This window comes from Grampus griseus (genome assembly GCF_964374135.1).
Source record: "Grampus griseus genome assembly, chromosome: 20".
Classification (NCBI taxonomy): domain Eukaryota; kingdom Metazoa; phylum Chordata; class Mammalia; order Artiodactyla; family Delphinidae; genus Grampus; species Grampus griseus.
In genome coordinates, this window is record NC_139014.1 from 8,579,285 (window position 1) to 8,602,141 (window position 22,857).

The 22,857-nt window shown below is 56.2% G+C and overlaps 1 protein-coding gene across 5 annotated transcripts in view; it reads left to right on the forward strand.

Moving 5' to 3' along the window:
- SEPTIN9 (septin 9) overlaps nt 1–22,857 on the forward strand; it is a 164,992-nt gene that overhangs the window by 135,253 nt on the left and 6,882 nt on the right. For all 5 annotated transcript variants that reach the window (XM_082678076.1, XM_082678077.1, XM_082678078.1 and 2 more), the window contains 6 exons: nt 15,945–16,136; nt 18,610–18,738; nt 19,130–19,211; nt 19,480–19,617; nt 21,413–21,530; nt 22,528–22,623. In XM_082678076.1, the coding sequence (XP_082534202.1) occupies nt 15,945–16,136; nt 18,610–18,738; nt 19,130–19,211; nt 19,480–19,617; nt 21,413–21,530; nt 22,528–22,623 (755 nt within the window). The remainder of the gene's footprint in view (nt 1–15,944; nt 16,137–18,609; nt 18,739–19,129; nt 19,212–19,479; nt 19,618–21,412; nt 21,531–22,527; nt 22,624–22,857) is intronic.

A 22,857-nucleotide genomic window follows, 5' to 3' on the forward strand; every position in this document is an offset into this window, starting at 1 on the left:
GTTCGGTGGGAGACATCTAGACTTCCCTAGGGCAGGGGCCACAGGTACCAGTTCTGGGCAGGGGGCCTGCCATAGCGGGACGTCCCTGCTGAGTCATGATGGACTCAGGGGACCGGTCAGGTTGGCACTGGTGTATGAATCTGGACAGAGTTTGGCATTCGATGCCCAGAGGATGGGCGATAGGTAGAGGAGGAGCCAGCGAGGCAGCTGGGAACCGATAACCAGAGACAGAGGAGAATCAGCAGAGGAAAAGCTGGGCCGTCAGGGCTGCATCCCTGCGAGTTGGGGTGAGGGGTGACCCCTGTGCGTTTGCTCTTCAGAGCGTGGGCGGCTCCATCTGGCCAGAGCCCCAAGCCCAGAGATGCACCCAAGCTTCACGCACAGCGGGGGCCGCACGGGCCGCAGGCAGCTGGGCCCTTCCTGCTTCGCTCTGGTGTCCGACCCGCAGGGGGCTCAGGGGTGTCTGTGCACCCTGCCCGCAGCCAGCTTCTCCCCCGGGCAGTGGTTCAGGGGTGATGAGCGTGTCTCCCAAGGGGTGTCCAGGCAGCTGTCCACACACACTGCTTTCTTCTGGAGTGAGCCTGGGGTAGGCGGAGGTGTGTGTCTCTGAGGCTGCTTGGATAGGCGGGCCATCCATCCTCACCCTCACCTCAGAGAGCGTTTGAAGTCGTGGCTTAGGGTGTGTCCTAAGATTTCACAGGCCTGCTCTGGTGCATCCGCTCCCCTGAGTGGCTTCCTTGGGAGAACAGGGGCTCAAGGTTGTGTGGGGCGGGGAGCAGTGGGGTCTTCCCGCTAGGCAGGGCTCTGAGCAGCCCTGCAGGCAGGTGGGCACAGTCCAGGTGGGCTGTCTGCAGAGCGCACGCGGAGGGAGCCATGTCAGGGGCCTTGCAGGTTCCCAGGCCATGAGCACACTTCCTGACCTGCTGCCCGGAGTTGGCCGGGGTGGTGGTGGTGGGGGGGGACATGACTCCAGCTCCCCCCAGGTCACATCAGCCCGGAGCTGGGGCTGCCATTGGATGGCTGACATCGTTCTAAATGGTCCAGAGCTGCTGACCCTTCGTTTCTTCCCCCCCCCACAACCTTCCCAGACCCTCCAGCCAGTGGTACGAAGTGTCCTGCCTCCTTAAAGGGTCATGGGTCAGGCTTCCACTCCTGTCCCAGGAATTCCCCCCTCCCCGCTTGTCCCCCTCCCTGGCCCTGCCCTTAGCCCCTGCCTCTCTGAAGGGACCAGGGCCCGGGGAGACCTTAGGCAGCATCCCGGAGCCTGAGTGGACGGATCTGCACAGGAGAAGGGCATTGCTTGATACCTTTGAGGGGAAAAGCTCTTTTCCTACTTAGCGCCTGGCAGCGGGACGCCCTGTTGCACCCCAGAGACCCCTGTCTAGTTCGTGTTATTTTAAATGATCTCATCAGTTGCGGGAGGTGGAGCCCCCAGCGCCCCCAGCCTCCCCAGCTGTGGAGCTCTGGTGTGCATCTGCTGACAGTCCTGCTGATAGCAGAGGGGGCTGGGGGAGGGATGCTCTGCCCCTCCCCCCCCAGGGGGACATCCCTGATAAGAGGAAATTCCACCCTGTGACAAATGGCTACTTTCCACCCATCAGAGGGGGGAGGTCTTTTCTTTCTCTCTTTAACTTGGCAAGCATTTGCCAAGAATCAACGGAGGAATCTCTGTGGCCGGCCGCTTTGGACGCGGTGGGCGGGCTGGCCAGGGCCAGATTCTGGGTTTGCCTTGGGGCAGGGGCCCATCACGCTGGAAGGTTCCCTGGGGTGGGAGGCGGCTCAGGGGCACATTCCCTGATCCTGCGAGGTGAGTGGGCGGTGGAACAGGAAACGAAAGATAAATCCCTTGACACAGGAAGTCGGAGGCCTCTTCCCTGGCCTTCACTGCAGGCCGCTTTTTAGGAAGTGAATGGGATGGAGTGCAGGTTGGAGCCTGCTCTGACCAAAGATTGATGTCTCAGTAGGCCGCTGAGCCCGGGTGAGGAGCTTTGCTGGAAGAGGAGGCGGGAGGCGGGCTGGAAATGAGAGAACAGAAGGGGCCTCTTCCAGAAGGGGGGCGGGCTCGGAGTTGGACGCTGTCCAAATCTGGCTCTAAAGACCGACGCCAATTGAAACCGTGTTGGCAGAAATGAAGAGCTGCTTGAGATTCTTTCCTGGACAAAAGAGAAGAAGTTTGCTTCAAAGGGTTTGGCAAGAGAAAGGGGCAGGCAGTAAGAGTGGAGAACGCCCCCCTCCAGGACTTTGGGGCGCCCTGGGCCCCTGAATGAATAGAATCGGGTGAGAACGGCGCTGTTCCTGCCGTGACCTCTCCCAGGTCCTGCAAAGGGCGCAGGGTCGTGGGAACTCTTTCCACCCAATCTCTCCTCACACAGAAACCGTAAAACTGCAGTTTCATGTTGGGTCTCCTCTTGGGAAGGAGCTGGGGCTCCAGCGGGGAGAGATGCAGCCCTTGCATTTGCAGAACCCTGGCTTTCTCTGCAGAGGCCTTCACCTTTGTGCTCGATTTCTAAGCTGGGTTTCAGGCCAGAGGGCAAAGTCTCAGATTTCTGGCCTCACGCTTACCCATCAGACTTCGGGGAGATGCTTCCTGCCCTGTACAAAGTGTGAAGTGTAATTCGATTTGGAATTAGTTACCAAATTAGATGAGCCATGTGCACTTTAAAAATTCACGCCTTGATCCCTGACTGCACAAATTTGCAAAATTCGGTCGTTTATAGTCAGTGTTTCCATCTTTAGAAGGGAACAGGAAGTTCCCCTGTGACATTTATGGGGAGTTTGTAGTGGCTTGGCTGGCTTAACGGGGACACAAGGAAAAGCAGAATCCGGTAAATGGGAAAGGATTCTGTTTCAAAGCCCTGCAGAGAATGGCACCCCTTACATCCCTGACCCACCCCCCACCTCCCCCCACCCCTCCCCCCCCCCACCCCCGGCTCGCAGCTTTCTCCTCCGGCTCAGGGATGGAGACCAGCTGTTCATAGCCTCTTTTCCCGCCTTTGATCGTTTTTTAAATTTTTTATTATTTAAAAATATTTTTTTTGGCTGTGGCACGTGGCTTGTGGGATCTTAGTTCCTTGACCAGGGATCAAACTCATGCCCTCTGCAGTGGAAGCTCAGAGTCCTAACCACTGGACCGCCACGGGATTCCCTGATTTTTTTTTTTAATAAATTTATTTATTTATTTACTGATTTATTTTTGGCTGCATTGGTCTTCATTGCTGCGTGCAGGCTTTCTCTAGTTGCGGCGAGCGGGGGCTACTTTTCGTTGCGGTGTGCGGGCTTCTCATTGTGGTGGCTTCTCTTGTCGCCAAGCCGGGGCTCTAGGCACGTGGGCTTCAGTGATTGTGGCTCGCGGGCTCTGGAGCACAGGCTCAGTAGTTGTGGCGCACGGGCTTAGTTGCACCGTGGCATGTGGGATCTTCCCGGACCAGGGCTCGAACCTGTGTCTCCTGCATTGGCAGGTGGGTTCTTAACCACTGCGCCACCAAGGAAGTCCCTCCCTGATCATTTTTTTAAACTCTTTCTCACCCTTCTCTCACCATGGAACCCAGAACATCTTTGTATGTTGAGAAGTTCAATTCAGAGATAATGTGATTAAATTCTAAGTTCTCATTAGACCAAATTAATTTCATCAAGAAAGCTAGGGTGGGCTTCCCTGGTGGCGCAGCGGTTAAGAATCCGCCTGCCAGTGCAGGGGACACAGGTTCGTGCCTTGGTCAGAGAAGGTCCCACACGCCACGGAGCAACTAAGCTCGTGTGCCACAACTACTGAGCCTGTGCTCTGGAGCCCGTGCTCCACAACAAGAGAAGCCACCGCAATGAAGAGTAGCCCCCGCTCGCCGTAACTAGAGAAAGCCCGCCTGCAGCAACAAAGACCCAACGCAGCCAAAAACAAATAAAAATAAAATAGAAAAATAATAAAATAAAAGAAAGCTAGAGGTTCTTTGATGAATCCCCCCAGATTGTCCAAATTTATTTGCATGTGTCTGTCTTCATGTGTATTTTTTTTTTAGGGAGAGTGTCCTTACCTTTCAACAGCTTCTAAAACAGGTTTGTGATACATACACAAAAGTCCTGAATTGCTGTGCCAGACTGGGTTCCTTGCATGTAAGGGACTACTGTGAATCTGCCTGGAAGTTTTAGGCTGATAAACATTTGAATAAATGAAGTTCATGTTCCTATGTGCCACCACTGTTTTCATTCAGACTGATTTTAAGCCTATAGTGTTTTCTTTTTGTTTGTTACTAAGTAATAGGTACTCAATAAATATTTGTTGAATGAATCATTGTTGTGGTCCTGGTCCACCAGGACCCCAGGATCTTTTTCAACCATTATCGTTTATAGCCATTTTTAAAAATTGAAGTATTGTTGATGTACAATATTATATAAATTACAGGTGTACAAGATAGTGATTCAGTTTTTAAAGGTTATACTCCATTTATAGTTATAAAATATTGGCTATATTCCCTGTGTTGTACAATATATCCTTGTAGCTTATTTTATATGTAAGAGTTTGTACCTCTTAATCCCCTACCCCTATCTTGTCCCTACCCCTTCCTTCTCCCCACTGGTAACCACTGGTTTCTTCTCTATATCTGTTTCTGCTTCTTTTTTGTTATATTCACTAGTTTGTTGTATATTTAGATTCCACGCTTAAGTGATATCATACATTATTTGTCTTTCTCTGTCTGACTTATTTCACTTAACATAATACCCTCCAAGTCCATCCATGTTGTTGCAAATGGCAAAATTTCGTTCTTTTTTGTGACTGAGTAGTATTCCATTTTGTGTGTGTGTGTGTGTGTGTGTGTACACACACATACATATGCACCACATCTTCTTTATCCATTCATTTGTTAATGGACACTTAGGTTGCTTCCATATCTTGGCAGTTGTAAATAATGCTGCTATGAACGCTGGGGTGCATGTATCTTTTTGAATTAGTGTTTTTGATTTTTTCAGATATACACCCAGAAGTGGAATTGCTGGGTCATATGATAGTTCTATTTTTAGTTTTTCAAGAAACCTCCACACTGTTTTCCACAGTGGCTGCACCAGTTTACATTCCCATGAATAGTGTATAAGCGTTCCTTTTTGTCCACATCCTCGCCAACATTCGTTATTTGTGTTCCTCTTGATGATAGCCATTCTGACAGGTGTGAGGTGGTATCTCACTGTGGTTTTGATTTGCATTTCCCTGATGATTAGTGATGTTGAGCATCTTTTCCTCTGCCTGTTGGCCATCTGCATTTCCTCTTTGGAAAAATGTCTATTCAGTTCTTCTGCCCATTTTTTAATCAGGTTTTTTTTTAAATGTTGAATTGTATGAGCTGTTTGTATATGTTGGATATTAATCCCTTATATGTCATTATCATTTGCAAATATTTTCTCCCATTCAGTAGATTATCATTTCATTTTTTTTTTTTTGGATGGTTTTCTTTGCTGTGCAAAAGCTTTTAAGTTTAATTAGGTCTCATTTGTTTACTTTTGCTTTATTTCCTTTACTTTAGGAGACGAATCCAGAAAAACATTGCTACCATTTATGTCAAAGAATGTTTGGCCTATGTTTTCCTCTAGGACTTTTATGGTTTCCGGTCTTTTAGGCCCTTAATCCATTTTGAGTCATTTCTGTATATGGTGTGAGAGAATATTCTAATTTCATTCTTTTACATGTAGCTGTCCAGTTTTCCCAGCACCACTTATTGAAGAGACTCTATACCCCATTGTATATTCTTGCCTCCTTTGTTGTAGATTAATTGACCATAAGTGTGTGGGTTTATTTCTGGGCTCTCTATTCTGTTCCATTGATCTATGTGTCTGTTTTTATGCCAGTATGGTACTGCTTTGACGACTGTAGCTTTGTAGTATAGTCTGAAGTCAGGGAGTGTGATTCCTCCAGCTCTGTTCTTCTTTCTTAAGATTGTTATTATAGCCATATCTTTGACATCTTCTCCAGGGCAGTTTCTTCTCCAAGGTCTACCCGCCTCTGTACATGTATCCGGTTTCCAGACCCATCGCTGTCCTGTCCTCTTTCGTTCACCCACATTTCCTGAGCTGGTTAATAATAGTGTCTCCGTCAACTTAGTCACTTGTACGAGAAGTGGGGAGTCATCTTTGAGGCCCCTGGGGGTTTTGTCAGTTCTAGCTGGGGCCTCGTGGAGGTGGAGGTTTAGGATGAGGATGGACATTTTGATATGTGCTTGGCATCAGTCCACCTGGAACCTCTGGCTGGGGCACCAGGTGTGTGGGCCTCTGATGTGCCAGGGTTTGCCTTCATCAGCAGCGGTGTCTTGAGGGAGCTGTAGGTAATCCTGAGAGGGCCCTGGAATCCTGGACCCCATGCTGAGCCTGGCGGCTGGAGTTGAAGAGCTTGGCCTGCCAGGCTTGGCCTGCAGGCTCCTTTTCTCAGGAGTTTATGGAGGCTAAGATGCTAATGCACTCAACAGGCCTTTCCAGATGGCTGGGTGGGATCCCCTCCCAGCAGCTCCTGGGGAGAGCACCCAAAGGAAGGAAGCGCTGGAGCCCTGAGGCCTCAGAGCGCTACCCCAGCACCTGGCACTTTCTGGGTCTTTGCTCTAGGAAACCTATACTTCTTTTAGCCTTTTCTTGGCCTGTGGAGTCACCCTGCCTGCCATTCACTAGCTCTGTGACCATAATAAGTGACAAAAGCACTGTAGGCCTCAGTTTCCTCATCTGTGAAATGGGGAAACTAACAATACCTGATGTATAGGGTTGTCGTGATGTTCCCTAAGTTGGTGCGCGGAAGGCATTTAGAATAGCGCCTGGTGCAGAGCAAGCCCAGCAAACGCTGGCTGTTGTGATTTGCGTCATTCCTTTGTTTGTTCGTTCGCTCAGCAAACATTTAGTCTTGGACTTGCCACGTGCCAGGCCCTGCTCCGAATGTGGCAGCACAGGAGTGAGCATAATGGCTGAGGTTTGTGGCTTCGTGAATCTTACGTGGGGGGGACACGTGGTTAAAGTAAACCACACACATCACTGTTCGGTTATCTTTTTTTTTTTTAATTTTTATTTATTTTTGGCTGCGTTGGGTCTTTGTTGCTGCATGTGGGCTTTCTCTAGTTGCGGTGAGCGGGGGCTACTCTTCGTTGTGGTGCACGGGCTTCTCATTGCAGTGGCTTCTCTTGTTGCGGAGCACGGCCTCTAGGCGCACAGGCTTCAATAGGTGTGGCACGCAGGCTCAGTAGTTGTGGCTCGCGGGCTCTAGAGCGCAGGCTCAGTAGTTGTGGCGCATGGGCTTAGTTGCTCCGTGGCATGTGGGATCTTCTCAGGCCAGGGCTTGTACCCGTGTGCACTGCATTGGCAGGCGGATTCTTAACCACTGTGCCACCAGGGAAGCCCTGTTCGGTTATCATTGTTGAGACTGTATAAAGTGGAGCGCAGGCCCAGCAAGAGAGCAGTGAGGCCGGCTAATCTGGGTGCCAGGCCGGGCCCTGCAGGCCTGTGCAGCACCCAGGGAGGTGGGAGGGAAGGAAGGGGCAGCTCTGGTCACTCTGTCCCCCTGGCACTTCCTCCATCAGGGACACGCCCATCTTTAAGAAGCCTCTTTGCAGGGGGCAAGGAGCATCTGCTGTCTGGTCCTGGCCATGGGCTCAGGTGCTCTGGTGGGGGCTGTGACTGTCCCCTCAGACTGCAGTGCGGCCTTCCCCGTGGTCCCAGAGGGTGGACTCCAGGGCCGCTGGGGATGGGGGCCCCTCTGCTGTGTGCATAGCTGCCAGATGAAGCCGGGAGACTGCCTGGCTGCGAGGAGCACCTGGGCGAGGGTGGGAAGGGAAGGAAGGCTTCACTGAGGGCGGGGTGCTGGCTGGAGACACAGTTTCCTGCAGGAAGAGTACGTGGTGGTCGGCTCCCTAGGACCCCCAACATCAGACCTCTGAGTGGGTCCACCTGGATCTGCCTGGTGACACTAGCTTCTGTTGGGTGGCCTCGTGGGTGTCTGTAGACAGGTTGGCTCGGCCACTGTGGGCGGTGATTGAGCAAGGCCTGTGCGGGTGTTGGCGCCGGTGTGCCTGGGGAGGGGCGGGGTGAGATCAGGAGCCCTGAGCTGGCTTTACCCTGAGAGCTTTGTCCTGGGCTGTGTCCCTGCCTGTGACACGGGTACCACGTGGCTGCCCCCTCTGGCTGGGCGGCCCAGGGGCCCTTTTGCTCCCATAGAGCCACCTCTGCACTGGGCAGATGGGGCCGATGCTCGGGGAGGATGGAACCTGTGGGGACGTTTCTGGGCCGCAGGACAAGCAACAGGACAAACAGGGAGGGGGCGGGTGGAGAAGGGTGACCCCTGGGTGTTGCAAGCCTGCCATGCCGAGCCCCCTCCCACGGCCGCCTTGGGGCTGCGATGAAGCGTGAACCCCCCTGTGAGGCGTTCCACCTGGGAGCAGGCTCCTCTCTGGGCGGTACCTCCCAGCCAGACGTGTGTCCCACCGCCCGCCCCGGTCCCAGCGAGCCGCAGACAGCGATCCCCGCCCTGGGGGCAGGCGGAGAATTTCTCCCTTGGAGCAGAAGTCCGAAGCTGGCGCTGGTGACTTACAGCCCCCCACCGTCAACTCCTAGAACAGGCGGCCCAGCAGGCCCCTGTGGGGAAGGAGAGGGCGAGGGGAGGGCAGCCCCATCAGCGGCAGGACCAGCTGCCCCCAGCCTGTGGGGACAAGGGCTCCCCACCAGGGACGCGGGCCTGGGCTCAAAGTGGCGGCCTGCGGAGAGAACGCGCCAGGGTTTCCTCTGGCTGGTCTGGACGTCCTTGCTGGGAGATGATGGGCTGCTTCCACGGCCGGACAGCACGGGGGGTGCGCAACGACCTCAGGCCTGAGTGGGGGCGTCTGGGCCTCAGCTGTCCTCCAGTCGTACCGCTGGGTGGTGGCCACTCATGGGCACAGTGGGTTCTTTTCAATCCATCTCTACCGGCAGCGTCTTCGTTTTTGTCGTAACGTAACAGCTCATTGAGATATAATCCCCACCCCATGCAATTCACCCACTGAGCGTGCGCGTCCGTGGCGCTTCTTCCCAATGTTGAAAAGCCGTCATCGTTACCTAGTTCCAGAGCGTGTTCATCACCCAAAAGGAAATCCCACAGGCATCATGGCGCAGCCCCTGGCAGCCACGCATCCGCTCTCTGTCTCTTCTGGACATTTCATTTAAATGGACTCATACCGTATGTGGCCTTTCACGTCTGGCTTCTTTCATTGTGCGTAACGTTTTCAAGGTTCATCTGCCGTAGCCTGTCGGAACATCAGTGCTTTTTTTTTTTTAATTTTTTTTTTTTGGAGTATGTTTAGTTTACAATGTTGTGTTCGTTTCTGGTGTACAGCAGAGGGATCCAGTTTTTACATAAATATATTCTTTAGCATATATATATGTTCTTTTTCAGATTCTTTTCCATTTTACTTTATTACAGGGTATCAAATATAGTTCCCTGTGCTCTAAGGTACGACCTTGTTGTTTATCTATTTTATTTATTAGCAGTTTGTATCTGCTAATCCCAAACTCCTAATTTAGCCCTGCTTCCCTCCCCCACCCTTTCCCTTTTGGTAACCATAAATTTGTTTTCTATGTTTATGTGTCTGTTTCTTTTTTGTAAATAAGTTAGTTCATTGTATCATTTTTTTAGATTCCACATAAAAGTGATACCATGATATTTGTCTTAGTCTGACTTACTTCACTTAGTGTGATAATCTCTAGGTCCATCCACGTTCCTGCAAATGGCATTATTTCATTCTTTTCTTATGGCTGAGTAGTATTCCATTGTATACATATGCCACGTATCCTTTATTCATTCATCTAAGACATCAGTGTGCTTTTTTTAACATCTTTATTGGAGTATAATTGCTTTACAATGGTGTGTTAGTTTCTGCTGTATAACAAAGTGAATCAGCTATACATATACATATATCCCCATATCTCCTCCCTCTTGCGTCTCCCTCCCACCCTCCTTATCCCACCCCTCTAGGTGGTCACAAAGCACCGAGCTGATCTCCCTGTGCTATGCGGCTGCTTCCCACTAGCCATCTGTTTTACATTTGGTAGTGTATATATGTCAATGCCACTCTCTCACTTTGTCACAGTTTACCCTTCGCCCTCCCCGTGTCCTTAAGTCCATTTGCGTCTTTATTCCTGTCCTGCCCCTGGGTTCTTCAGAACCTTTTTTTTTTTTTAGATTCCATATATATGTGTTAGCATACAGTATTTGTTTTTCTCTTTCTGACTTACTTCACTCTGTATGACAGATTCTAGGTCCATCCACCTCACTACAAATAACGCAATTTCATTTCTTTTTATGGCTGAGTAATATTCCATTGTATATATGTGCCACATCTTCTTTATCCATTCATCTGTCGATGGACACTTAGGTTGCTTCCATGTCCTGGCTATTGTAAATAGTGCTGCAGTGAACATTGTGGTACATGACTCTTTTTGAGTTATGGTTTTCTCAGGGTATATGCCCAGTAGTGGGATTGCTGGGTCATATGGTAGTTCTGTTTTTAGTTTTTTAAGGAACCTCCATACTGCTCTCCATAGTGGCTGTATCAATTTACATTGATAAACCCTCCAACAGTGTAGGAGGGTTCCCTTTTCTCCACACCCTCTCCAGCATTTATTTGTAGATTTTTTGGTGACGGCCATTCTGACCGGTGTAAGGTGATACCTCATTGCAGTTTGGGTTTGCATTTCTCTAATTACGTCAGTGCTTTTTATGACTCATATTCCATTGTGTGGGTTTACCACACTGTGTTTACCCTTTCATCTGTGGGTGGACCTTTTAGGTATTTCTCAAAAAGCTACTTTTTGCCACTCCCTGGGCTAGGATTGGGGGTACCGCTGAGCGAGCCATGGCCTCGGGTTTGAGGAGATGGTGGGGTAGGAGCTGGGGGGAAGTGCAGGGCAGGCTGGAGGGACCTGCAAAGGACCACGTGGGGCCAGGATGAGAACCTGAGGCCCCTCCCTGGTTCCTGGCCTCGAAGCCTTCAGGGGGGCGCTGCACCTCACTTTGACTGCGGGATGACCGTGTTGCCTATTGTCCAAACTGCAGCCTTTCTGAGCACCACCTGGGTTCTGTTAATAATTAAGCTGGATACCAGAAAAATTGAAAGCAGGGACTCAGACACATGTCCACCCATGTTCATAGCGGTATCATGCATCATAGTCAAAAGGTGAAAACCACTTAAGCGTCTACGGACAGATGAATGGATAAACAATGAAGTACTATTCCGACGTAAAAAGGAACGAAATTGTGACACAGGCTGCAACAGGGAGGAACCTCGAGGACATTATGCTCAGTGAAAGAAGCCCGACACGAAAGGATAAATACAGCATGACTCCACTTTTATGAGGTTCCTAGTGGAGCCTGATTCACAGAGACAGAACGTAGAACAGAGGCTCTAGGGGGAGGGGGAGTTAGTGTTTGATGGGCTCAGAGCTGCTGTCCAGGATGATGAAGGCGTTTGGAGGTGGGTAGTGGTGGTGGTTACTTGCCATCCTGAATGTATTTAATGACGCGGACTCAAATACTTAACATGGTCAGAATGGTCAAGGTTGTACGTCGTGTCTGTTACTGCGGTAAAGAAAGTGATTAGGAAGTGGAGGGAAGGCGTAAACTGGCGTGTTAAGGTCACCACACACACCCCGACCCCAGGTGGTCACTTGGGCTTTTCTTCCCCAGAGGAGGGTGGTGCTGTGGTGGGCAGGGATGTTGCCCTGGGCCTGGGAGCCTGGGGAGAGAGCGACTGACCCAGAGTGGCCGACCCGGTGGAGCAGGGGTGAGGCTGCCCCAGGGGTCACCACCCCCACCACAAACCTACATTTCCTCCTCAGAGTGTGGCTCCAAGTAGGAGCAGTGAAAAGTAGCAGCAGCTCGTACTGTGTGACCTTGGATAAGTTACTTAACTTCTCTGAGCGTGAGTTTTCCACATTTAAAGACCAGGGCTCCCTCTTGCTTTACTTGCCTGAAGTGAGAGTCACCTTGGACATAAATGTGAGACCTCTTATTTTTCTGGTAAGAACTTCCCTTTCCTATTAATAGCATTTGATGAAGTTTGGGTGTGAAACAAAAACAGATAACAGGGCCATGGGGAAGAGGGTGAGGCCTCAGCGGCAGGCAGCTCACTGGAGGAGGTGGATTGGACACAGGTCTGGGGGGCGGGTCAGGAGGTGGCGTCTGGCCTTCGTGGAGGGTCTGCAGGCAGCCTGCGGCAGCACAGCCCTCCTCCCTGTGCTCCCCACCCCACGCTGAGGGGAGACTCCTAAGACCCCATTCATTCAGGAGTATTGGTTGAGTGTCCCCTCCTTGTAGGTCTCTGGAGGCTCAGTGGGAATCCATACATATCACTGCCATAGTCACTGGAGCTCACGGTCTGTGGGGGGACATGGATGTTAATCAGATATCGCAGGGGTGAATGTGAAGTTACAGGGCTGATTAAATTCAGTGAAGGTCTCAGGTTGGCCAGACCGCTTCCAATGCATTTCAGAAAAACATCACTCTGGGGACCTCAGTTTCCTCATTTGTAAAATGAGTAGGTGGGACAAGAATTCTGTGCTGTCCCGTATAGTTGCCATATGCCCTGTGTCATTCTTTATTTGAAATTCATTAAAATTAAATTAAATAAAAAATTGTGATCCTCCGTTGGACCAGGTGCATTTCAAGCACGCCAGTCACATGTGAAAACAGTTGGTGATTCTCCAAAAAATTAAACATACGATTACCATTTGACCCAGCAATCCCACTTCTGGGTTTACACCCGAAAGGTTTGAAAGCAGGGTCTCGAGGAGATATTTGTACACCCATGTTCCCAGCAGCACTATTCACAGGAGCTGAAACATAGAAGCAACCCGAGTTATCCATCAAGGAACGAATGGGGAAGCAAACTGTGGTCCATCCATACCGTGGAATATTACGCAGCCTTCAAAAGGAAGGAAATCCTGACACGCGCTACAACATGGATGAACCTTGAGGGCATTAAGCTCAGTGAAACAAGCCAGCCACAGAAAGACAGATACTGTATGACTCCACTTAACATGGGCTACCCAGAGTAGTTAAATTCGTAGAGACAGAAAGAATGGGGACTGGGGGGTTCGTGCTTAATGAGGACAGTTTCAGTCTTGCAACACTCCTGATCTGCACACTTAAAATTGGTTAAGATGGTACATTTTGTGTTGTGTACATTTTATCACAATTTTTGAGAAGTCACACGTGGCTGCCACACTGGATGGTACTGGAGTCGCTGGTCTCCGCCGTCCCATCCAGCCGGCTGGAGCCCCGCGGGCCTGCAAGGGGTCGCACGCAGACAGCGTCTCTGGGCGAGCTGGCCTGCCAGGGCCTCTGCTCTCGCCCGCACGGTTCTGAAGGCAGACCCCAAAGCCTCCTGGCTGGGTGGGCATAGAGGGCGGGTCCCGTGTCTGTGGGCCATCTGGGTGGGCACAATTGGGGTTGCCCACCAGGGGGCCTCCCAGAGGAGGAGGGACCTTGCAGGAATGTACCCTCACCTGTGCAAAAGGCCAGGCCTTTCCCTCAGCGGGTGGGGTGGTGCTTGTCATGTTTTTATGATTATTTCTCAAGCAGGGCCCTAGTGGGCAGGATGTTTGCTTTGGTTTGAGTTTCTGCAGTGGTTGTTGGTGCCTGTGGAGGGGCCGGCTGGAGTCTCTCTCGCTCTGCTGCTCCCAGGGCCCGTGGAGGGAAGTGAGGGGGTTCAGGGCACGCCCCCCACCCCACCCCCTGTGCTGCTCGGGAGGGGGGGTGAGGGATGGAGGGAGATGTAGGGGTGGGGTGGGGGGCTGGCCCAGTCCCGGGCAGAATGGCTCCCAGACCCGCAGACAGATGGAAGCAATTTTCGGTCACGTGGGGCAGGGCTGAACTGCCGTCCTGAAAGACAAGGCCCCACGTCTGTCTCCAGGAAACAGCCCCAAAGCCACACGTTCAGGCCAGATGCAGCTCTGGTCTTTGTTTATTTAAAGATGCCGGAGCCCGGGGCAGAGTGTTTCTGAAGAGGGAACAGAGGCACAGGCCTTCCAGGCCATGCAGGGAGGAGGCCCGCGAATGGCGGTCGAACCCCCCCTGGGCCCTTCGCCTTTCCCTGGCCTAGGGCGGTGGTGGGGGTGGACCTGGAACCGAAGCCTCAAGCATCAGCCTGTTGTTAGGAGAGATGCATGCGCCCCCTGACAACCCCTGGCGCTTTTATCTGCGTTATGTTACTTGCTCAGCACCCCCATTGTGGGAAGCAGGAATGGCTGTGCTTGGTCAAGGGCAGAGGAGATGGGGACTGACTTGAGGATGAACCAGCAACACCCCAATTTCTCGGATTTGTAAGCAAACGGTGCCCATCATCCTTCCTGTCTTACTGGCCTGGGCCTGGGCGTGGGAGGAGAGGGTGCTGGCCCCCATCTTGGCTCCTGAAGACAAATGTGGCTGCAGAGGTGCGAGCCTGGGGACGGGATAGAGTCCGGTTTTTTCCCCGGGAAGTGGAAAGGCAGTTTATCTGAAAGCCCAGCAGTGACCTTCCTGACCTGGCGACCTGTGTCCTGCTGCTTCCTGGGGCAGGGTCGGAGGGGGTGGGCAGGAGGGCACGTTTGGGAAGGCTGCTTGCCCACCCTGGCGGTGGGGCACGCCCCCTGGAGCATGGGGCACCCGGAGCCGATGCGCAGGGAACCGACAGCTTCTCCCCAAGGGCTGGCGGGAAGGGCTCGCGGGGCCGGGGGAGGCATCTGGACTCGCTGTGTGGTCGCTTCCCATGAGCTCAGGGTGCCCCAGGAGGAGAGACGGTGATCCTTCCTGGGAGGTAGGATGAAGCCGAAAATGCTTCTTAGTGGGAAGAGCTTGGACCCAAGGGGGCAGGGAAGGGGAGCTGGGGGGCCAGCCGGGGAGGGTGTGGCCTGGGCATGTGCCACGTCGGGGGCTCAGTGGGACGCGGCCAAAGTGCTCCAGCCGGACCCTGGTGGGGACCCTGCACCGTCCTGAGCGCCCTGACCAGCCCTGCTGGCCGGGTGCACCTCAGGTCCCCACTGGGGGGCTTCTGGGGGGCATCCCCCCAGCCCCAGACCTCAACCTGGGCATGTGGATTCTTGAGGGCAGCACGGGAGGAAAGGAGGAAGGCTCTAACCTGTAGACCGCAGAAGCTTGAGGTATTTCGAGCAGCTCAGCCCGTCCGCAGACATGAAAGCAAAACCTCCTCCTGGCCTGTGGGTGTGAGGCCCACAGGTGCTGGGCGGCCAGAGAGAAGACGGCCACCTGGATCCAGTCCAAGGAGGGGGGAGGCGGGGGGCAGTGCCCCCAGGTGCTGCCCGGGGCCCTCTCCTTCCTGCCATCTCCCAGGAACGCTGGGCCTGGAGGAGCTAGCACTGCATCCAGGCCCTCCTGCCTCGAAAGAACGCCCCTCGTCCCAGCACTCCTGCCGCTCCAGGGCTATTGGCTGGTACCTGGGACTGAGCCAGTGCCGGCCCCCTCCATCCTTCCTTCAGAGGGCTGTCCTCTCCTTTGTCCTGGCTCATGGGTTCACCCAAACACTGGCTGTTTGACCCCCAGGGCCCCTTCGGCCGTCAGGCTGCAGCAGGTGTTGGGGCCAAAGGTGAAGGAGATGGGGGGGCCCACCTGGGTGCCCCGGGCAGGGCAGGAGGGTGGGGGGCAAAGAGCGCTCCCCGCCCTGCGCAGGCTAGTTCTCCTGGGTGCAGCTCAGGTGAGATAGAGGAGGGTTCAGGAGTCAGCCCTGCCCTGGAGGGGAGGGCCCCAGCCTAGGCAGGGCTGGCGGCTTCAGATCCGGAGTGAGGCTCTGTGGGCCAAGCTGAGTGGCTGCAGGACAACCTGGGCCTCCGGCTCCAGCTCCGGGGCATTTCTCAGGGGTCTCCCGGGCAGCTGAGCCTCAGTTTCCCCACCTGAGGATGTGGGGGCTTAGAAGACACCTGCACGTGTCCCCTGTGACCCCCTAACGCGCCCACTCGTCGTCCCGCAGCCACCGAGGCAGCTCCTGGCAGCGTTGGCGACATGGCCGACACCCCCAGAGACGCCGGGCTCAAGCAGCCGCCCGCGCAGAGGAACGAGAAGGCCCCCGTGGACTTCGGCTACGTGGGGATCGACTCCATCCTGGAGCAGATGCGCAGGAAGGCCATGAAGCAGGGCTTCGAGTTCAATATCATGGTGGTCGGTGAGTCCCCGGTCCCCACCACTGCTCAGCCTGCCCCCGGGCCAGCCACACAGGCTCCGGGGCATCTTCTCTTGTAAAATGGGGGCGACAGACGTGGCCTGCAGGACAGATTGTGAGTGGCGTTGTGTGTGTGTACGCGTGCCCGCCAGGAGGGTCCCAGCCTCCATCAGCTCCTCAGCAGGGCCTCTGCCCATTACATTAAGAACCCCGGAGACAGCTCGGCCCCGGGCCGGGCAGGGGCTCAGGAGACGACAGCTCTCTGACCAGTGGCCTCCACCTTCTGCTTTTACCTTCTGCTGAGGCATCCCCATCGCTGTGGCTCAAGCCCTGGGTGCGCTGACCCCCGCACCCAGCAGGCCTGGCTGGAGGCTCCCCTGCGGCCTCTGCAGAGCTGGATGGATGGTCATGGGGAGGGGGTGGTCATTGATCAGCCTGGCCCAGACAGGGTTAGGGGGCTAGGCTGGGGGAACAGTGGGCAGCCCTTGTTCCCGAAGACTCTCAGGTCCTGTTCAGTCCTCACAGTAACCCTGTGAAGGGAGCGCCCATTTTACAGGCGGGCATGATGAGGTCATTCAGCTCACAATCCAGGCTCCACGTCTCCGCCCTCCTTCCCACAGCAGTGCCCCCGCAGAAGATGCAGCCAGGGTGGAAGGGCGCCTGTGGGGGGGTCTGCAGACAGGGGTAGAATCCCAGCCTTGCCCCTGCTGAGCTGCCTGATGCTTGCCCAGACTTCCCTGGGGTTTGTCTCAGCCTCAGTTTCCTCATCCATAAAATGGGATAGTCCTGGCCCCCAAGGGCCAGGAGGGGCACATGGGAGAACGTGTTCGGTCCCTGGCATGGTCATGGGCACTCAGGAAGATTTCAGAAGCAATTATGAGGATGGTGGTAATAAAAATAATAATAATTACAGGATAAACTTTATAATATCCTGGTTGGCATCTCCCAGGTGTCAGGGGCCATGGCTGGAATATTGGATGTAGCCCCTGGCCTGAGCTTGGTGGGGACACAAAACCATCGGGCAGAAGGGGAGATGGTGGAGGAGGAGGGCCAGTCCTCGGGCTGGTAAACAGCTCAGGCCAGGGATTCCCGACGCCACCCTCTGGGGGATTCACGCTTTTCCTTGAAAGGTTATCAAAGTTGGAAAATCAGTGTGATTTAATTTTTAAAAATAACTTTGGTTACCATGGCCTAAGGCCAGCTCAGCGCAGAGGCAAAGTGATGGGGCTGCCAGTCTGGAGTGTGTGAGCCTGTGCGCATGCGGGTGCGTGCATGTGTGTGCACGTGTGCATGGTGCCGGGGTGTGCCCGGTGCGTAGTAGGCATCTTATAGGCGTCAGTGGCCATTGCCGCTATTAACCCCCGATGTGGAAGGTCCTGGCCGGGGCCGTGGAACTGGACTGCTGCTTCTAATCCTCAGTCTGGACTTGGCCTCAGTTTTCCTCATCTGTCTGATGGGCTAATGACAGCACCTGCTTGTGAGGGTTAAACTGCCGCTCTTAGGACAGTGCCTGGCGCACAGCGAGGGCTGCGTGGGCGAGACGTGGGGCAGCAGCAGCGAGGCGGACCCTAGGTTCAGGGTGATTTAGAGCAGGAGGGGGGGCCTTCCAGTCACGACTGAGTCCAGGTCCCCTCCCTGTTGTGCCCTCAGCCCTCGTTCTTCTTGCTGTAGGAGGGGACTGTGGGTGACGTGAGGTTTGGGCTCACAGCCAGGCCAGAATCGCTGCTGGGGCCACACCGGGGGGCGGCTGATGCCCCAGGGGCTCACTGGCCCCTCGGCCCCTCAGCTGCCAGGTCTGTTGATGTGGGCACTGGTCAGCGCTGTCCCTGCCCTTGGCAGTGAGGCAGAGCTGCCCAGCGTCCAGGGGCCCGGTCAGGCCTCCTGTGCCAGGAAGAACTGCAGCAGTGGCCTTTTACGGAGCCTGGCGGTCACGTGGCTGCAGGCTGTGTGTGCTGAGTGTGCCAACTCTTCAACCGAGATGATCCTGGGAGGCGGGGAGCCCGGCCCCCAGGGCTTTGGACTGGAGCCCCACAGTGTGGGCAACCCGGCCCTGGGGGATGCAGACCCTCCATCCTGAGGTCCCAGGGTGGGGGGCTCTGTAGGGCTTTTCCTTCAAACCCCATGTCGATCCCAGTATGCCCAACAGCTAAGAGTGGATCTGCACTGGAGGGGCCAGCCCCGCACTTTGCCTCCCCAACACCGTTCTGCATCTCAGCTCCTCCCGGGCACCCCAGGACCTCGCATGGGGCAGTTTGACCATCCCTGTGGTCAGAAGGCGAGGGGTCCGTGTCCTGCTCTGCCACAACGCACTGTGAGAGCTCGGCCACCACCCAGGCACCCTCCTGCCTCCTGACCTCCCCCTGACCCACCCCCAACCAAGGTGTGCTGGGGGGCGACGCCCAGGCATCACTGCATCGCAGGCCCGTGACCTGCCCTCTCTGGAGCGCCACGCCAAACAGCCCCGTTCTCTCCCCAGGGCAGAGTGGCTTGGGAAAGTCCACCTTGATCAACACCCTCTTCAAATCCAAAATCAGCCGGAAGTCAGTGCAGCCCACCTCGGAGGAACGCATCCCTAAGACCATTGAGATCAAGTCCATCACACACGGTGAGTGCCGGGCAGGGGCTGGGCGGAGGGATGCCAAGTCGGGTACCTCAGGTCCCCTGAGCTGGTGACTCTCGGCTACACCTCTGGGCATGTTGAGACTCAGGGTGAAGGGTGAGGGGTCGGGGCTGCTCTCCGGGACCCCTGCAGGCCCTGGTCAGAGCCCCCTGGAGATAGCTGAGTTTTCCACCAAAAATCATGGGCAGGGGGTGCCCAGGATAAGTGTCATCAGCTCTGCTGGACTTTACTGCTGCAGGCTGTCATCTCCCTGGCATCACCCTGCGGGCGCCCCAAGTGGGCTTTTTTGGGGCAGGGTGGTCAGGGAGCCTGGCTGGGGTGTCTGTACGGGTCCTGGGTCTCCCCCTGAGCTCGGTGGGGCTGGGATTCTGTGCAGATATCGAGGAGAAGGGCGTCCGCATGAAGCTGACGGTCATCGACACACCGGGGTTCGGGGACCACATCAACAATGAGAACTGGTGAGGGGCTCCGGGGGCCGCTTCCCCGGGTGGAAGAGCCCTAACGGGGCTGCTGGGAATCTTGCCCCTCCCCCCGACCCATGCGGTCAAAAGTCAGCATGGGAGGCTAGTGTGGGTCTCTGCTCGGAATGTCAGACACCTCCACACGTGTACGGGCGTTGGGCTGGGACTTGGGGAATTACGGACCTGCGGGTGGGGACGGGGGCCTGCCCCCCAGCTTGGGTGGTGGGGGTCCCGCGTGCAGGCTGACTGGGGCCTCTCCATGCAGCTGGCAGCCCATCATGAAGTTCATCAATGACCAGTACGAGAAGTACCTGCAGGAGGAGGTCAACATCAACCGGAAGAAGCGCATCCCAGACACGCGCGTCCACTGCTGCCTGTACTTCATCCCCGCCACCGGCCACTCGTAGGTGCACACAGCCGAGGCCCGGGGCTGGGCTGCCCTGCGTGCAGATGGGCTGGGTGGGCCGTGGTCAGCAGCCTGTGTGCCCCAGTCTCCCTCTGCCCCCGTACCACATCCCACCCACTTGTCCACCATCCAGCTTGCCTGGGAGGGTGGAGGACCAGGCGGGCCCAGGATGGTTCGGGGCCTGGGACCTGCCCTCTCAGGCCGGCCATTCGGGTAGGCCTGGCAGGCGGGTTGAGACTCCGGCTGTGTGTCCTTAGCACTTACCCGCTCTTCCAGGGTGGCTGCCGGTCCCTAAGGGGGGTGATGATGGTGTGATAACAGTCCCCGGCGGGGACCACCAGGAGGGTTTAAAGCACAGAGAACGGGCTTGGCCCCCCGCAGGGCTGGATGAGGGCTGTCGGTCGAGGCCACCTTGGTGAGAGCTGTTTTCTCCTGCGGGTTCTGTCTGCAGCTAGAGGTGCACACACGGGTCAGCGAGGCTGGCCTGCGCTGGGTGCCCCGGAGCCGGGGTGGGGGGGTCTCCTTGCCTCCTGTGAGCAGGGTGGTCTCCCCTGTAGGGCAGCTGGGCTCCTGATGGCCTCATAGACCCTTTGTCCTTGGCTCCCTGCACCGGTTACCTTGGTGCCTCTCTGCCTGCTGGTGGACACCCTCAGGCTTGTCCTGAGTCAGGCACCCAGCGGGCAGCAGGTGCAGTGGGGTGGGGAGGCAGCGTGGGTGGACAGACAGGGAGAGCTGGGGCCCGGCGTCCTGCTGGTCGCCACGGCCTGAGGCTCTGGCTCTTTCTGGCTGTTCTACTCTCGGTTCTACTCGGAGCAGGGAGCCCAGGGGTTGGGGGCCTGAGCCCCGCAGGCACGTCCAGGAAGGAGCCCGGCAGGAGGCGGCCGGCCTCGGCCGGGGCCTTTGTGGGAAGGCAGGCCAAGTCCCCGAGCTGCCCGCAGCGAGGGTCAGCTCAGGGGTGAGCAGGCCCGGCACCGGAGCAGGGACCGTGGCCGAGCCTCTCCCTCTGGGGGACAGCGGGCTCAGCCGCGGGCCCCACGGCAGCTGGTCCAGCTGGTCCAGGCTTTGCTCCACTGAGGCCGACGCTGGGAAGCAGAGCCGGCCGGCGAGCTGAGGGTGGGCACTGCTGCTTCCGCAGGGACCCAGCTGGGCACTGCGCCGTCCCCTCCCTCGGGTCCCGGGCCCGTGGGGCTGGGGTGGCCCCTCGCCCTCCTCGTTCGGACCTCCTCCCGGAACCCGCCTCAGCCCCACCCCATGTCTGCGACTGACTGACCCTTGACGGGGGGAGGAGAGCAGACGCAGCTCTGTTCATGGTGGGGACGTGCTGCCCGCCATTCAGGGGTCCTGTGGCCCTGCCCACACACCTGCTGAGAAGAGGTTTCACATCGGTGGGGGGCAGGGAGGGGCTGGAGGGTAAGCCACTCTCCACATCAGATCTCAGGCGCACTGGAGCCTGTGGGCGGGGGGCTGGGACCGCCCCAGAGAGCAGCCTCCCAGCCCGTCCCGGGAGTTGGGGCCGAGTGAGCTCCCATCCCTCCTTCCTCTCCCCCATATCGAGGACCCACGGCACGATGGCCACCTGAGCCGGTGGCAGGGGCAGCACTTCTCCGAGTGGACACACTGGGGGCTTTGGGAGCTAGTGCACGAGGGTGCTCGGAGTAGGCCTGCCCCTCCGCCCCCTGCTGCCCGGACTCAGTGTGTCCCAGGAGCCCTTTTCCTTTTTCTGTCCCTCGTTCCTGCCCCCCACTTCCCACGTCCCTCCAGCCACACCCTCAGCCACGTCTCTCTGCTCCAGCCTCAGGCCCCTGGACATCGAGTTCATGAAGCGCCTGAGCAAAGTGGTCAACATCGTCCCGGTCATCGCCAAGGCCGACACGCTGACCCTGGAGGAGAGGGTCTACTTCAAACAGCGGGTAGGGCTCCGCCTCTGCGCAGCTCCCTGGCCCCCTGCCCCTCTCTGGGAGTGAGGCGGGTGAGGGCCAGTCAGACAGAACAGGCCAGGTTCTTATTAGATGGAAGAGATGGTCCGGAAGGGACGGGCTCTGCCAGGGGACAGCTGGCCGCTTTCTTCTCTGCCACTGTCCCGCTCTGGGCCGCTGTCCGAGCAAGAGGGTGAGCCCTGGGCCGCTTCTTCCTAACAGGGCCGCACATCAGAACCACCTGGGGCACTTGAAAAACCCAGGTGCCTGGGCCCCCGCAGAGCCTCCGCCTCAGTGGGCGTGAGCAAGGGGGCCCCTCAGTCTAATCCCCAAAGCTCCGCCCTCCTCACCCGCCCCGCCCGCCCCCCCACCAAACCGCCCCGCGGGCAGCCCAGGTGCCAGGGATTTTCCCAGCATGCTCAGGGGAGGACGGTGTCCTGGTAATGGGTGTGTCTGGAGGAAAAAGGAACGAGAGAGCTCCCAAGGCTGCACGCAGGCATTTGCGCTCAGGGCAGAAGTGACAGTTGTTCACCGGCATGTTATCACTGAACGTCATCCATGTGGGTAACTGTCGCTGCAAAGGGTGGTGACGGTTTAACACAAACAGGTGCACCTGTGCAGGCTGGTGAGCTGCAGTGAGAGGCTTTCCAGGTAGAGCTCAGGGAGGGGAGGATTCGGCAAGCCTGAGTGATTTTCTTCGGGGTGTGATGAGCTGGGGGACAAGGACAGGGAGATACCCGGGACAGAGACCCGGGTCCCTTGGGCGGCTGCGTTCTCTCCTGGCAGGCAGGTCTGCAGCTGCCCCTCCTCCACTCGGGAGGCACAAGAACTGGAGAGCAGCAGTGTCACCAGCCCCCCAGAGCCCACCCCTGATCCCGAGCCTGGGGCCACTCACTTCGTGGAGGTTGTGGCATGAGCAGATCCCCCAAAGCTGGGTTTGTCCAGCTTGCTGCGTGGACGGTGCCCGCATCTCTCCCCTCTGGACCCCCAGATCACCGCAGACCTGCTGTCCAACGGCATCGACGTGTACCCCCAGAAGGAGTTTGACGAGGACTCAGAGGACCGGCTGGTGAACGAGAAATTCCGAGTGAGTGGACTGACCAGGATGCTGTTCCCAGAGGCCTCTCACTTCCTGCTAGAGGACATGGGTGGGGGTCTTCCCACCCCATCCAGGGTGTGCTGGGAAACGGGTGGTAAGGCCTTGAGCCATGAGAACGTTATTTTCTGGGCTAGGAGGAGTCGGTGCCAGTGTTCACATGCAACCTTCTCAGGCCAAGGGTCTTAGTGCTGGGGGCCTGGACTCTAGGCAGCTCCACCCAGG